Below are 13,976 nucleotides of genomic sequence, written 5' to 3'. Positions count from 1 at the left end.
TTTGCTCTGGTATTATACACTGGGTCTTATCCAATGGTTCCTTCATCATAATCTAACGAACAACCTGAAAAGTAATTCTATCCGATACCATATTTTTCAGGGTATAAGACGCACCGGAGTATAAGACGCACCAAGATTTTGAAGAGACAAATTTTTAAAACAAGTTTTTGCACTCTGCAGACCTCCCTAAAACGGCCTGTTTTTCACAAAAACAGGGCCATTTTTTTCAAAAAAAAGGGCATGAATAGCCTTTAGGAGGCTTGTAGAGTACTCCTGGGGGCTGGGGGGGCAAAAAAAGCAAAAAACGCCCCCTTTTTGTCAAAAAAGGGCATGCATAGCCTTTAGGAGGCTTATAGAGTGCTCCTGAGGGCTGGCAGGGGGCAAAATTGAGCAGAAAACTGCCCTTCCCAGTCCCCAGGAACACTCTATAAGCCTCCTAAAGGCTATGCATGGCCATTTTGGTGAAGGGGGAGGGGTTTCAGGAGGCAAAAAATGCTGTATTCAGTGTATAAGAAGCACCCAGATTTTCAGCCTCTTTTTTGAGGGATAAAGGTGCATCTTATACTTTGAAAAATATGGTAATTCTTTCTACTGTCACGTACTTATTTCCATTTGCTGTCACTACAGAACAATCTATAAGAGATGGCCTGGCTGAGCCCGAGGTCAAACATTTCATAAGTGATGAGTTCCTGAAAGCCTGCAAGAGAGCTAAGTCCAGCCCACCTTGAGTTCCTGTGACTCTTATTCCTATGGCCAATTTGCTTTGGCAGTTAGTAGCTCAGATTTTTGTGGAGAGCTTATGCTTGCAATAAATCTTTATACTGATTTGAACTGCCCATATCTCCTGATTTCCCCGGTGCTTGACACAATCACCCAGTCACTTAGACTTTTGAAGCCGTATACCTGAAGAACATCTGAAACGATCACCACATCCTTCTTCTGTTGGGCAACCTCTTGTGGGAACACATGGACGAGTTTCAAATGAATTTCCTGAGCATGGATTTCCCCCAAACTGTGCATAAACTGCTACAGTCCGCCTGTGAATCTAAACCAAAACACATTAATTTAGGATTGAAAAGGAGTGTTTTCAGTGAGAACATTATCTGGTCATAATTCATCAGGATGCATGCTGATGGTTGGTGAGTTCTGGGTGTAAGTCCCAAAGGTGCTTTTTCAACTGGACTTTCTGGTTTTTCTTTGAAGATGTTTCGCTTCTCATCCAAGAAGCTTCTTCAGTTCTGACTGGATGGTGAGGAATGGAAGGATTTATATCTGAGGACACAGATAAACCTCCAGGTGGTCTCAACAACTCACTAAAAGAATGCAACTGACCAGCTGTCTGCAAGGAATATAAATCCTTCCATTCCCCATCATCCAGTCAGAGCTGAAGAAGCTTCTTGGATGAGAAGTGAAAAGTCTTTAAAGAAAAACCAGAAAGTCCAGTTACCTCTTGAAAAAGCACCTTTGGAACAACCATGACCTGGATACTGAGAATCTCCATGGACATTCTGGGCATTGGCAGATCGCTTATCCTTCCTTCCTTCCTTCCTTCCTTCCTTCCTTCCTTCCTTCCTTCCTTCCTTCCTTCCTTCCTTCCTTTCTTTCTTTCACCCTTCCTTTTTAGAATTTTAGATTTTTTCTTTTCTTCCTTCCTTCCCTCCTTTCTTCCCTTTCTCCCTTCCTTCCCTCCCTCTCTTGCTTTTGTATAAGTCCTTTTGCCGAGAGAAAAAAGAAAAATGTAGAAAACAAATCCAGAGAAAACACCTTGCTTGCCTCTGTTTTGTATGTGGTCTATGTCTGTGTAAAATTACATATCCATCAAAATTAGGGACCTGACTCTTATTGGGAATTCATGTCAGAATAATGACAACTAAACTAACCTTCTTCAGGTTTGCATTCTGATGGATTGGATTTGAAATTATGGAATTCCCAACCAACATGCTTCCTAGTTGGGAAAAAAAATTACCCTTAGACAAGGAATCTGATTTTGCACGATAGCTCTGTCTGTAAATTAATGCCCAGAGCAGCAAGCAAAGGGATACCATAATTTCTGTATTGCCAGCTTGCTCCTGTAAGTACATATCAGAGCAGCAAGCAAAGGGATACCATAATTTCTGTATTGCCGGCTTGCTCCTTTAAGTACATATCCAGAGAGCCTTACTTAAAAGCCTGACACTGGGGAGAAGAGAGAGAAAAAGAAAAAGAAAAAAGAGGATAATGAAATAAATAGAAAGAATACAACATACCAGAAAATTCAGGAAAAAATTACTGTATATGTAGTGTTTCAATAATCAGTTGAAAACTTAAATCAATCGGAAGAGAACTGGAAGGAAGCTTGAAAGTCTTCTACTCCAACCCCCTACTCAAGCAGGAGACCCTATACCATTTCAGACAGGTGGCTGTCCAATCTCCAGCCCCACAAATACAAGTAAAATGGTTTACTCATATGTAATGTAATGAATATAATGTTGGACTTAGAGCAATACAAAGATGCTACTAGGACAACTCTCTAAACTATGACTTTTGGTTATACTCAGGAGAAGTACTATATTTATATTGTTGCAATTAACAAAGACAACTTATTGACCACACTTATTGTTTGTGAAAAGGGAATAGTAAAAAAGAAATGCAAGCTCATGGAGGGAAGAGCTGTAAGCAGATAAAGTTTTTAAAGTTGCATATTATCATATAGCATAAGCTATATGTTAGTTTCCATTTTTTTAATTTTTTGGATAGTACACTGAAATGAAAACTTCAACACTAGTTTTAACTAGCAAGTGCTAAATGATCGTTCATATCCTACTATTAAGGGCTGGTTTAGCATCTCCAGGAACGCAGTGGTTCAGTGGCTAAGAAGCTGAGTTTGTCGATCAGCTGGTCGGCAGTTCAGCAGTTTGAATCCCTAGTGCCACATAACGGAGTGAGCTCCCGTTACTTGTCCCAGCTTCTGCAGTTCGAAACTAGCAGTTTGAAAGCATGTAAAACTGCAAGTAGAAAAACAGGAACCACTAAACACCGAAGGTTCCGTGCGCCTTCGATGTTTAGTCATGCTGGCCACATGACCATGGAGACGTCTTCGGACAGCGCTGGCTCTTCGGCTTTGAAACAGAGATGAGCATTGCCCCCTAGAGTCGAGAACGACTAGCACTCATGTGCGAGAGGAACCTTTATCTTTACTTTTACCTAGCATCTCCAGCACAGGTAGTCTTTGACTTACAATCGTGTGTTTAGTGACGATTCAAAAAAGTGACTTATGACCATTTTTCACACTTATGGCCATTGCAGCATCCCCGTGATCACATGATCAAAATGCAGATGCTTGGCAACTGACTCATATTTATGACAGTAGCTGTGTCCTGGGGTCACAGCTTATGCTACCTTCCAACAAGCAGAGTCAATGGGGAAGCCACATTCACATAACAGCGGTGTGACTAACTGAACAACTACAGTGATTAACTTAACAACTCTGGCAAGAAAGGTCGTAAAACGGGGCAAATGCAACAAATGTCTCACTTAGCAACATAAATTCTGGCCTCAATTGCGGTTGTAAGTTGAAGACTACCTGTCTGAAATCTTTTAAGAGTCCAGAAAGATAAATCAGCTCATGGTTTTGGAGAAAGGACCAAACAATTAGATATGCAGAAAGTATTTATAATACCATACTTGTGTTTTAGTACAGCCATCGCATTCTGACCAAGGACCATATGGATTCCATCTGCAGTGGACTGGATCAATTCTATTGGATGTTATTTATGAAAAAAGAAAAAATATTGTCAGTTATTGCAGCATTGAGGGAAGAGATCTACCACAGTAACAGAGTTTGTTTTTTCATTGAAAAGTTTCCAGAATCAGTCCTGTTTTGGGAAAAACCTCCTGATTGAAAAACTGCAAAGTTGTTACCAGTAGGTCTTAGCTATTTCTAGCTTTAACTTGAATTTTGACTATTATTTTCTAGATATTTCCAACGTATCTATATAAGATCTGGAAGTCTGAAAAGGTCAGTCAAATAAATATGATGACCATGCTACAGAATTATTCCTAAGAATTTGGAATAAAACAGTAAAAAACAATAAAACCTTAAGATGAATCATGCTATTTACAAGGTTAATTATATAGGAACATTTTCTAAAAATCTGCCATAATGCAGTGCTGAATCAGTGTTTGAGACAATGAATGGAAAAGGCCAAGATGATTACTTTCCCTCTCACTACAGACAGAATGCAATTTGGAGATAGAAGATGTGTATCGCTTAGACTTTCTCTCACTTATTGCAGATAAGTGGTAGTAGTTCAGTTCTGTAAAATCATTAGTTATATTAAAATATTGCTATGGCTCTACAGTTTGAGTCTTCGAATTGCAGCCACCAAAAGATACTCATTTTTCCCCTGATTTGCTCCTTCAAGCTGTTTAGCAATATAAATGGCATAATGAGGGTTAAAGTAGGGTGATTAAACTTTTTTAGGGTGATTTTTAGGGTGATTGGATATTATTTTGAATTGCCCATCAAATACGAGTAGATAAATAGGTACCACTTTGGTGGAAAGATAAGAATGCCTTGGTGTATAGTTATGATGGCCACATGATCATGGAAATGTCTTTGGACAATGCTGGCTAAGAGACAGAGATGAGCATTGGCCCTAGAATGAGACCCAACTGGACAGGGGAAACCTTTATCTTTCTTTACCTTTATTTTTTTTTCTATCAAACATGAAAACATTTCTTAGTCAAGAATATCTGATATTGTATGTGTGTAATAAATACACGACCACATAATCATATATATTTGTTAAGTTTTAAAAATAATGTTTTTATTATATTTATATATATTACGTGTCTCTTTTAAATGACATGTAGATGTTGCTTATGTCTACGTGCCTGTTGATCGCCAACTTGCCTGAGTGGCAGACTTCCAGGAACTTGTCTAGTGTTTTTTGATTTGGCTTCTACATCTATACCTACATACCAATGCCATTCAAAAGAGACAATCAAAGTCCAAATTTATAAGAACTCACAGAGACTGGACCTTGTGGAGGGTGGGGTGGCGGAGGCGAGGGGGGGGTAGAAGCTCTGCAGAAGGGTAACAAAGAACTTGATATCCAACAAATGAAAACAGAATTTGAGAGAATGTCCTTTTATCTTAGATTTCAAAATGTTATAGAAGCAGATGGGGAAAACATAAGGGACATTATGACTAACATCTTAGCTGAATATATACACAAAGATAAACAACAGATGGAATGGGAGATAGACCTGGTCTATAGAGTGAATTCAGCATATGCCAGAACACACAATGTACCCAGGGAGGTCCATATCAAATTTCTTAGGAAAAGCACAAGAGACATAATTCTGGGTGTACAAAGGGGGCAAGCATTGACATACCACGACAGGGAGATAACCATCTTGAAGCAGATCCAAAAAAAAATTAGGGAGAAAAGAAAAAATTATTCGCAATTGGCGAATAAATTATACCAGAAAGGGGTGTGGTTTAGATGGTTGATGCCTGAAGGGATGATGATATTCTGTGAGGAGACAAGAATCAGAATCAATACACCCATAGAGGCTCAGGCCTTTATGGAAAAAAATAAAGCGAACCTAGAAAAAACAGAAGACTCTTCAACGGTCACACAGGACACGGGAGGGGCCGGAGCTCTGCCAGCGGGGGGAGAAGGGGCAACACCAAGAAAGCTCAGATCACAAAAATGAATAAGAAAATCACATTGTTATAAACAGACCGAAAGTAATAATGAAATTATATCTAGATTATATATCATAATATATAAGCTGATTGAAATTTTTTCTTAGAATTAATATGCTGATTTTATATGATTTTGTATTAATGTTTTATACATAGATGTATCTTATGAGTTTGGAGGGAGGGGGCGTCTGCCACACTTGCAACTGCCAAAATTTGTATACCATTCCACCTACCCTTTTCCTTATAAATGTTTTAAAAAACCAATAAAATTTTCTGGGGAAAAAAAAAGAGACAATCAAATAGCCAAAAAGGAAACAAAAGATCAAAACATCTCCTCACTATCAGTCAACACCCAGATAAGCAGAGATTAACACTCAAGAACAAAACAATACTCTACCAACTCAAACAAAGAAGCTAACAATAAACTACAACCTAATCAGGGAACCACCTAGACCAGAGGTGTCAAACTCAAGGACTGGGGTCCAGATCTGGCCTGTGGCGTGCTTAGATCTGGAAACAGTGAAGGACTGACCCACAGTGCTTCTGCCAGCAAAAACGGAGCTCTGTTTTCACTGGCAGAGGGTTGCAGGAGGCTGTCAGAGGTTGGAAACCCTTTTTTACTGGTAGTGTGCTTGGGCTACCACAGATACCCCCGACACAAGTAATGCCGAGCTGCTCCCTGCTCCCTCCCAAGGTCAAACACAAAACTGATGCAGACCTCAATGAAATCGAGTTTGACACCCTCGACCTAGACCATACCCACCAACATTGATGGGGCAAGATACTGGTATATATAATGCAAGAAAACCCCACTTCCTTTTAGCACTGATGTTGTAATCTAGGGTGGTAATAAAACATCTGCAAGAAAACAACCAGAAACAGAGAGCTCCAAAGACCACATACAATTAAATATGCCAGGAATTCCCAAAGCTTTAAAAAAAAAGACAGTAAAACACCATAAAAGGTCATATTTTAAAATGTAGATTATGTTAGTATTGCTGGTGGCCCACTTTTTAGATTCAGGGGATTATTTTTAAAATTACTTGAAATAAACACAATTGGATCATACTTTTTCAAAATGGACATGCGTTGTATAGCTATTTCATATATGTAGACATATACTTATGCATATGTGTTTATTTTCTTCTTTAGTTTCCTTCCCTTGTTATAGTTCTTACACATATTATATTGTATTTTGTGGAAGCAATCTGGCTAGTTATTTGGTCATTAAAAGACTACTGAAACCAAAAGCAACTCAATTCCAAAAGAATAGCTTGAAGCAGGCACTCCTTTCTGCAGCTCTTTAAAACATACACATTTCCCCCCAGGAAGAATGTAGCTGCTTTAAAGAGTTGCAGCCAGAAGCTAATCTTGCATTGCTGAAAACATAGGAAACTTACAAGCGGAATACAGAATGATTGCATCTCCATAAAATTTTGTGAATGAGAGTGAATAAGTAAAGTAATGTGTGGAAGCATTCAGTTCTCCAAATACAGCTCGCTCATGTTTATCTAATTTGGTCCTTGGTCCTTGAAGGTGTCATCTCCTCCTTAGTGTTCTTCTGATGTTGGAACTGCCACTCAAATTCCTGACCATCATGCCTGAAACTATTGTAACAGGGAATTCTGAGATTGCAACCAAAATACATCTGAATGCTTCTTTATTTCTGGAGAGACTTCTCAAAAGTGCTAAAAATTGAAACTGATTGTTTCGCACCAGAAATCACATGGGAAATGGCAATCTTAATAATTTCATAACATTGAGCAAATAACTGAGAAAGGACTCTGAAAGCATTTTGTATACTTTAGATTACACACACACACACACACACACCATCTCCAGCATTCAACATCTTAACAGAGGAATTACAGACAATTACAGAGTAACTACTTTAGAAAAACTCCCACACTTTTATCATGAAAGTTGTTTCCTCCACCACTCAGCTAAAATAAAATAAACTGGCAATGGAGGGAAAAAATGGTTTTCATAAATCCTCAATCTGTAAACTGAACAAACTAGCTTCTCTCGTTTTTGAGTAGTGGCAAAATCTCTTTTCTAACTGGGAATTAAGTCAGTAAGTGGTGCTGATGGAAAAAGAGACAACAATTAGGACTTAGCAGTTCCCATAGTGATGTAAGACTGTGATTTCCTGGGGTCCAAATTCCTTATGAAGTTTACTGGAAAACTTTGGTTCACCTTTCATCTGAACCCAGCTCACACTTTTGTTCTGAAGATAAAATGAGAAAACTAGGTATATTTCCTTATATACATGCTGGGGTGGGGCGAGGGAGGTGGAGAAAGAAAAAAAAACCAGGAGAAATGAAATGTTTTAGAAAAGGCTGTGGTTAGCTTCAACCTATGCACAGGACCGCATCTCCCATTTTTGAGAATATGACGAAGAACTTCATTGCACATCCCATTTTTGCTTAAGACACATTCAGATTTATTTTTAAGACATGTTCTACTTACCTTGAAAAAACAGGAAAGCAGCCTGTAATTTCTAACAGAATCAAAATGGTTAGAACCTAAAGAGAGAAGAAGAAGAAGACATTAAAGGCATGTAGTTTAGAACTACTTTTTAATCTAATTTCCCAATACAGCAATGAAGAAAAGCCCTGCTGAAAGATGATTTGCTGATAATACTGCTTCACAAACAAACAAACAAACAAACAAACAAGATATATATTCCAGTTATTGCCATCCATTCTTTCCCACCCCAACACAACCTGTCTTTCTGGAGTTGTGAGCCCATGTTATCCTTTTCTGCTTAGAAAAGGAACTCTGCTTTTATAGATTTATAGAAATTGACACAATGACTTTCTTACCTTCATGATTAGAGGAAGTCTGCCTCTCCCACCCAGCAACGAGGAAAAACCTTCCTTTGAGAGGAGACTGCACTTCAGAACTAGGCGGGCCACTTGTCAGCCCAGTTATCTGGAAACTGATTCTCTGCCCAGTTGCTTTGCTTTTTCTTTCATAAGATAAACTCTAAGCAACACCATGGAATGCTAACACTAACTCATAATCTCCAGGGACAAATTGTTCTCAAATTTCTGAAAGTATTCAAATTTAGTTTATAAATTTGTTCCATATCCTGCAAAGGCCTGGCATGAGTTCCGGAGAAATATTTAGAATATTTAGACAAAAAAGACCATTTAGGAAGCTGTTGTCAAATCTATCAAAGCCAGGCAAACAGATCTGGTCTGCTAAAATCCAGATGACTGCTGCCATCTAGAGGTGGTCCAGAGTTTGGAAGTCTATGTCAAATAGCTCTAATCAAAGTTTATGCCATTTATTTTGAATGGTCACCAATCACTAAAAGGTTTGGCTGGCAATCTTCCTGCCTCCAATTCCTTTTAACCAGAAGTGCCAAAGCTACTCAAAAGTGCCAGGATTTCAATTCAGGAACCAATGCATGAAAACCGAGCTCCCTTAAAAAAAGCAATTATTTTTGTTCAATTATTCAATTTTATTCAATTATTCAGTTGAAATTTGAAAGTACATTTCAATGTCACTTATTTAAACAATTGTCATCTTTATTTCCCAATGAGTAAAATTGTAATTTCTGCTGCATGGTATTATGTACCGACTCCTTACCTCCAGTCCCAAGAAACATCAAAGTTTTAGATTCTTGATAAAAAGGAAAGCTATATTGGTTTTTGAGAAAAAGAAAATTCAGAATCCTTCGTTCAGAAGGAAATCCATCCATTACCCACTTTTCTGAAAGTATAGCCATTTTTCCAACTTCAGCTATAGCTTAGTCACAGCAGAATTTATTGTACTTAATAAGAAAAATGGAGAGGAAAATGAGGTCCCACTCGCCATCTTCAGGCTGGTGCCTTCAGCTTCATGCTTCTGTGAGCAAAGCATGATTGGAGCTGCCGCCTAACTATAAATATTGGTGTGTGTGTGTGTGTGTAGTGCTGGCTTTGTTGCTGTAAGCGGATTGGTTGGCTGTGTTGTAACATCTTGATTAGTTGATGGAGTTGATGTTTGCAGATTAGTCGGCTGTTTCATAACATCCTGTGTGGCTGAGGTACTGGCTGTGTGCCTATTGTTCTTTTGTGTTGTAACGACCTGGGTAATGGGCTGTGTGATGACATCCTGAGCTCTATTGTAGTGATATCCTGAGTCCTGTGCTGCAACCTCCTGGGGGTTGGCTGCGTTGTAACATCCTGAGCCTTTACGTTGTAACCTCCTGAGTTCTGTGATCTAATGTTCTGAGCAGATGGTGGTGGTGTAACATCCCGGACTTTGGTTTGGCTACGAGTTTGTGGTCTGGCCATGTGTTCATGGCATGTGTCAGTTTGCTTTGTATGGGGGTAGGAGGAGGGGTGCAGCAGTTGGTGATGCCACCGTGGTTTAGCTTCTGGATGGTGGCTGCATTTGGTCTATGGGATGGGTTTGGGTTTGAGTCTGGTGGTTGCATCCTGTGTTGTTCTGGATCCGGTGTCAGTTTTTGTGGCTGGGACTCATTTGTTGACTAGGGCTAGTTTCCAGATATCTGATAGGTGAGAGGTATTGTCACATTTATTCATGTTGTGGGGGTGTTTCTCTATTTCGATGGCTTCCATAATTATTCTCTTGCTGAAGTGTTCAGTTTTGGAGATTAATTTGGTTCTTTCAAAATCAATTTCATGTCCTGTTGCTTTAAGGTGCTGCAAGAGGGAGGATGTTTTTTTCTTCTTTTCTGACTGCGTTCTTCTGTTCTGCGATGTGTGCATTTATTCTCCTATTAGTTTGTCCAATGTATGTGGCTGGGCAGATTTTGCATGGTATTTCATAGCCTCCATGGTTATCTAGCTGGATCTTGTCTTTGGGGTTTCTTAAGATGTTGGCTACTTTTTGGGCAGTGCCGAAGGCTGTCTTGATATTGTGTTTGTGGAGAATTTTGCTGATTTTATCTGTGGTGCCTTTGATGTAAGGGAGGAAGGTGATACCGTTGTCCTGTTCTGTATCTCGTTCTTGGGGGGTATCTCCTTTTGGATTAGGTTGGTAAATGTGTTTCTTTGGAATCCGTTGGAAATTAATACATTTGTGAGAGTGTGCAATTCAGTTTTCAGGTGGTCTTTGTCGGCTAGGCATTCGGTTCTGGAGATGAGGGTCTTGGCTACGGAGTTGATCTGTGCAGGGTGGTGATTGGATTGTGCATTTAAGTAGCGGTTGGTGTGGTTTTTTTCCAGTAGATGGTGTGTTCTAGGGAGCCTTTGGGTTTTTTGTAGATTAGGACGTCTAGAAAGGGAAGTTGGTTATTAGCTTCTATTTCCATAGTAAATTGTATTTTGGGGTGTAGGCTGTTGAGATGTGTGACAAAGTTGTCCAGTTTTTCTTTCCCATGTGGCCAAAACACGAAAGTGTCATCAACATATCTAAGCCAGATTTTGGGTTTGTGTTCAGATTTATCTAAGGCATTGGTTTCAAAATGTTCCATGTATAGGTTTGCGATGATACATACATACATACATACATACATACATACATACATACATACACACACACATATATACACATACATAGACGTATACGTATACGTACATACGTATGTACGTATGTATGTATTGTGTCACAACCCCTGGTATGCCCAAATATGGGAGGGAACACACTGCTTCCCCTTTCTGTCTTTTGGTTCACTCCAGGAGACCATCCAGGCAGAAAACCATATTTTTAATGTTGCCTTTGTTATCAGCACAAATACATAAGGGAGGAGAACACAGAACAGTACAACAGCATCGATCTCCTCCAGTACATCAAAGGCACCACAGGTAAAATCAGCAAAATTCTCCACAAACACAATATCAAGACAGCCTTCAACACTGACCAAAAAATAGCCAACATCTTAAGAAACCCCAAAGATAAAATCCAGCTAGAAAACCAAGGAGTCTACAAAATAACATGCAAAATCTGCCCTGCAATATACATAGGACAAATTAACAGAAGAATAAATGCACACATCGCATAAAACAAGAATGCAGTAAGAAAAAAAGAAAAAACTTCCTCCCTTTTCCAGCACCTTAAAGCTACAGGACATGAAATTAATTTTGAAGGAACCAAGTTAATGTCCAAAACTGAACACTTCAACAAGAGAATAATTATGGAAGTTATCAAAATAGAGAAACACCCCCACAACATAAATAAACGTGACGATACCTCCCACCTACCAAACATCTGGAAACCAGCCATAGTCAACAAACGAACACCACCCACTACCCAGGCCATTACAACATGAAACAACAATAGACACACAGCCAGCACCAATCAGCACCAATCTACCAATCATAATAAAACCACACAACCAATCATTCCACTTACTGAAACAAAGCCAGCACTCCACACGCACACACCAAGATTTATAGAAAGACGGCAGCTCTCTATATATGCAGGTCTTTGCATATTTGGGTTTTTTTCCCGTGTAAGATTGACAGTATCTTGGCAACGTTTCGAAGAGGTCACACTTGTCATCTTCAGGCTGGTGCCTTTGGTTTCGTGCTTGGGCGAGCAAAGCGTGATTGGAGCTGATCACGCTTTGCTCACATAAGCACAAGCACAAAGCCAAAGGCACCAGCCTGAAGATGAGGAGTATGACCTTGTCGAAATGTCGCCAAGATACTGTCAATCTTACATGGGAAAAGACCCGAATATGCCAAGACCTGCATCCCTATACCCGTGAAAATCTATCTATATATATATATAAACAATACAAGTTTTGAATTTAAGAAGTATAGGGAAATATAATAAGAAAGTGAAAAAGAAAAAAGAGTCACTTTTATGTGAGAAGGGCATCTACAGTATACAAATATGTTAAAGAAAATTTTAAAAAATGATAAGGAAATTATATTTATATTTTGCCTTTTCTAAATTTACTTAGTAATTTCCTTCTTTTTATAATCTACCTTTTCTAATCATCAAATCTATAAATCATCTATTTGTTTATTTTTCCACAGAAAGTTCGTAAGGGTTTTCCACACTGGTAGGTTTCAAATTTTTTTAGAACATCTTCTGTAGGTGCAGCCTGCTTTGTGGGAGTGGTTTGCTGGCCATGTGACCAGGTAGGAGTGGCTTGCCAGCCATGTGACTTGGTGGGTGTGGCCAACTTGTAAAATGTGGTGAAACTCACTTAACAACGCTCTTGCTTAGCAACCAAAATGTTGGCTCAGGAACTCTGGCATTGAAGTGTGCAAGTCTTAAAGCTGTCAAGTTACAAGACCCTTGCACCCCTAGCCCTTTAGAAAAAAAACCCCAGGGGTGTTCAAACTTGACAGCTTTAAGACTTGTGGACTTCAACTCCCAAAATTCCTCCTCTCGCTCTTCATCTTGATGATGTGTGGATGGGCGGGGGGAGGGAGCTGGAACTGGTTCTAAACGGCACTGTAGATTTGTGGAATCTCTTCTATAGAAGAGGTTAGAACTGGCAGGAACCCACCCCTGGTTTTCCAGTAACTAATAAATCTGGTTGTTGATTTGTCTCTAAGCAAAAAAGTTAATTTTGCCACTAGTTCCCATCATCATTTACAGATTAACAGAGTTGGAAGAGATCTTGTACGTTGTCTAGTCTAACCCCCCCCCCCCCAAAACCTAAGCAGGAGACTGTACAGCATTTTTGACAAATGGCACTCTAGTCTGTTTTTGAAAGCCTCCAGTGATGAAGCTCCTAGAACAGTGATGGCGAACCTTTTTTGGCTCGCGTGCCACAAGTGGGGGGAGCGCAGGGGGTCGTGTGTGGGCGTGCCGCACCCATAATGCAACACGCAACCCTCCAGTGCGCATGCGCGCACAACACACAACCCCCCCATTTTTACATGCTTTTTTCGCCCTCCCCGGGCTCCAGAGGCTTTATAGGAGCCTGGGGAGGGCGAACAGAGCCTCCCCCGCCCCCCCAGAGGCTTCAGGGAGTGTCCTTCGGAACGCTTAAAACCACCCTCCGAGCAATCCGGAAGTCACTTCTGGTTTGCTCGGAGGGTGGTTTTAAGTGCTCCGAAGGCGTCAGGAAAGGCGTCAGGAAAGGTGTCAGGAAAGGTGTCAGGAAAGCCTCGGAGGGTGGTTTTAAGCGCTCTGAAAGCGTCAGGAAAGCCTCCGGACGGTCCCTGAAGCCTTCGGAACGCTTAAAACGACCCTCCGAGCAACCCAGAAGTCACTTCTGGTTTTCTCGGAGGGTGGTTTTAAGTGCTCCGAAGGTGTCAGGGAAGCCTCTGGATGGTCCCTGAAGCCTTCAGAATGCTTAAAACGACCCTCCGAGCAACCCGGAAGTCACTGGATGGTCCCTGAAGCCTCCGGGGGGGGGGAA

The 13,976-nt window shown here is 40.2% G+C and overlaps 1 protein-coding gene across 1 annotated transcript in view; it reads right to left on the bottom strand.

Moving 5' to 3' along the window:
* Positions 1 to 8,722, bottom strand: part of C7 (complement C7) — a 41,462-nt gene extending 32,740 nt beyond the window's left edge. Inside the window, exons 1-4 of the mRNA XM_081943602.1 lie at positions 8,521 to 8,722; positions 8,165 to 8,220; positions 3,664 to 3,736; positions 904 to 1,045 (exon numbers count right to left, since the gene is read on the bottom strand). Coding sequence (XP_081799728.1) covers positions 904 to 1,045; positions 3,664 to 3,736; positions 8,165 to 8,220; positions 8,521 to 8,526 — 277 coding nt within the window. The 5' untranslated portion in view covers positions 8,527 to 8,722. The remainder of the gene's footprint in view (positions 1 to 903; positions 1,046 to 3,663; positions 3,737 to 8,164; positions 8,221 to 8,520) is intronic.
* Positions 8,723 to 13,976: the final 5,254 nt, after the last annotated feature.

The sequence above is a fragment of the Natrix helvetica genome (genome assembly GCF_964273705.1).
Source record: "Natrix helvetica genome assembly, chromosome: 2".
NCBI classification, from domain to species: Eukaryota; Metazoa; Chordata; class Lepidosauria; order Squamata; family Natricidae; genus Natrix; species Natrix helvetica.
Note: the sequence above shows the minus strand (reverse complement) of the source record. Positions and strands in the feature narration are given on the sequence as shown.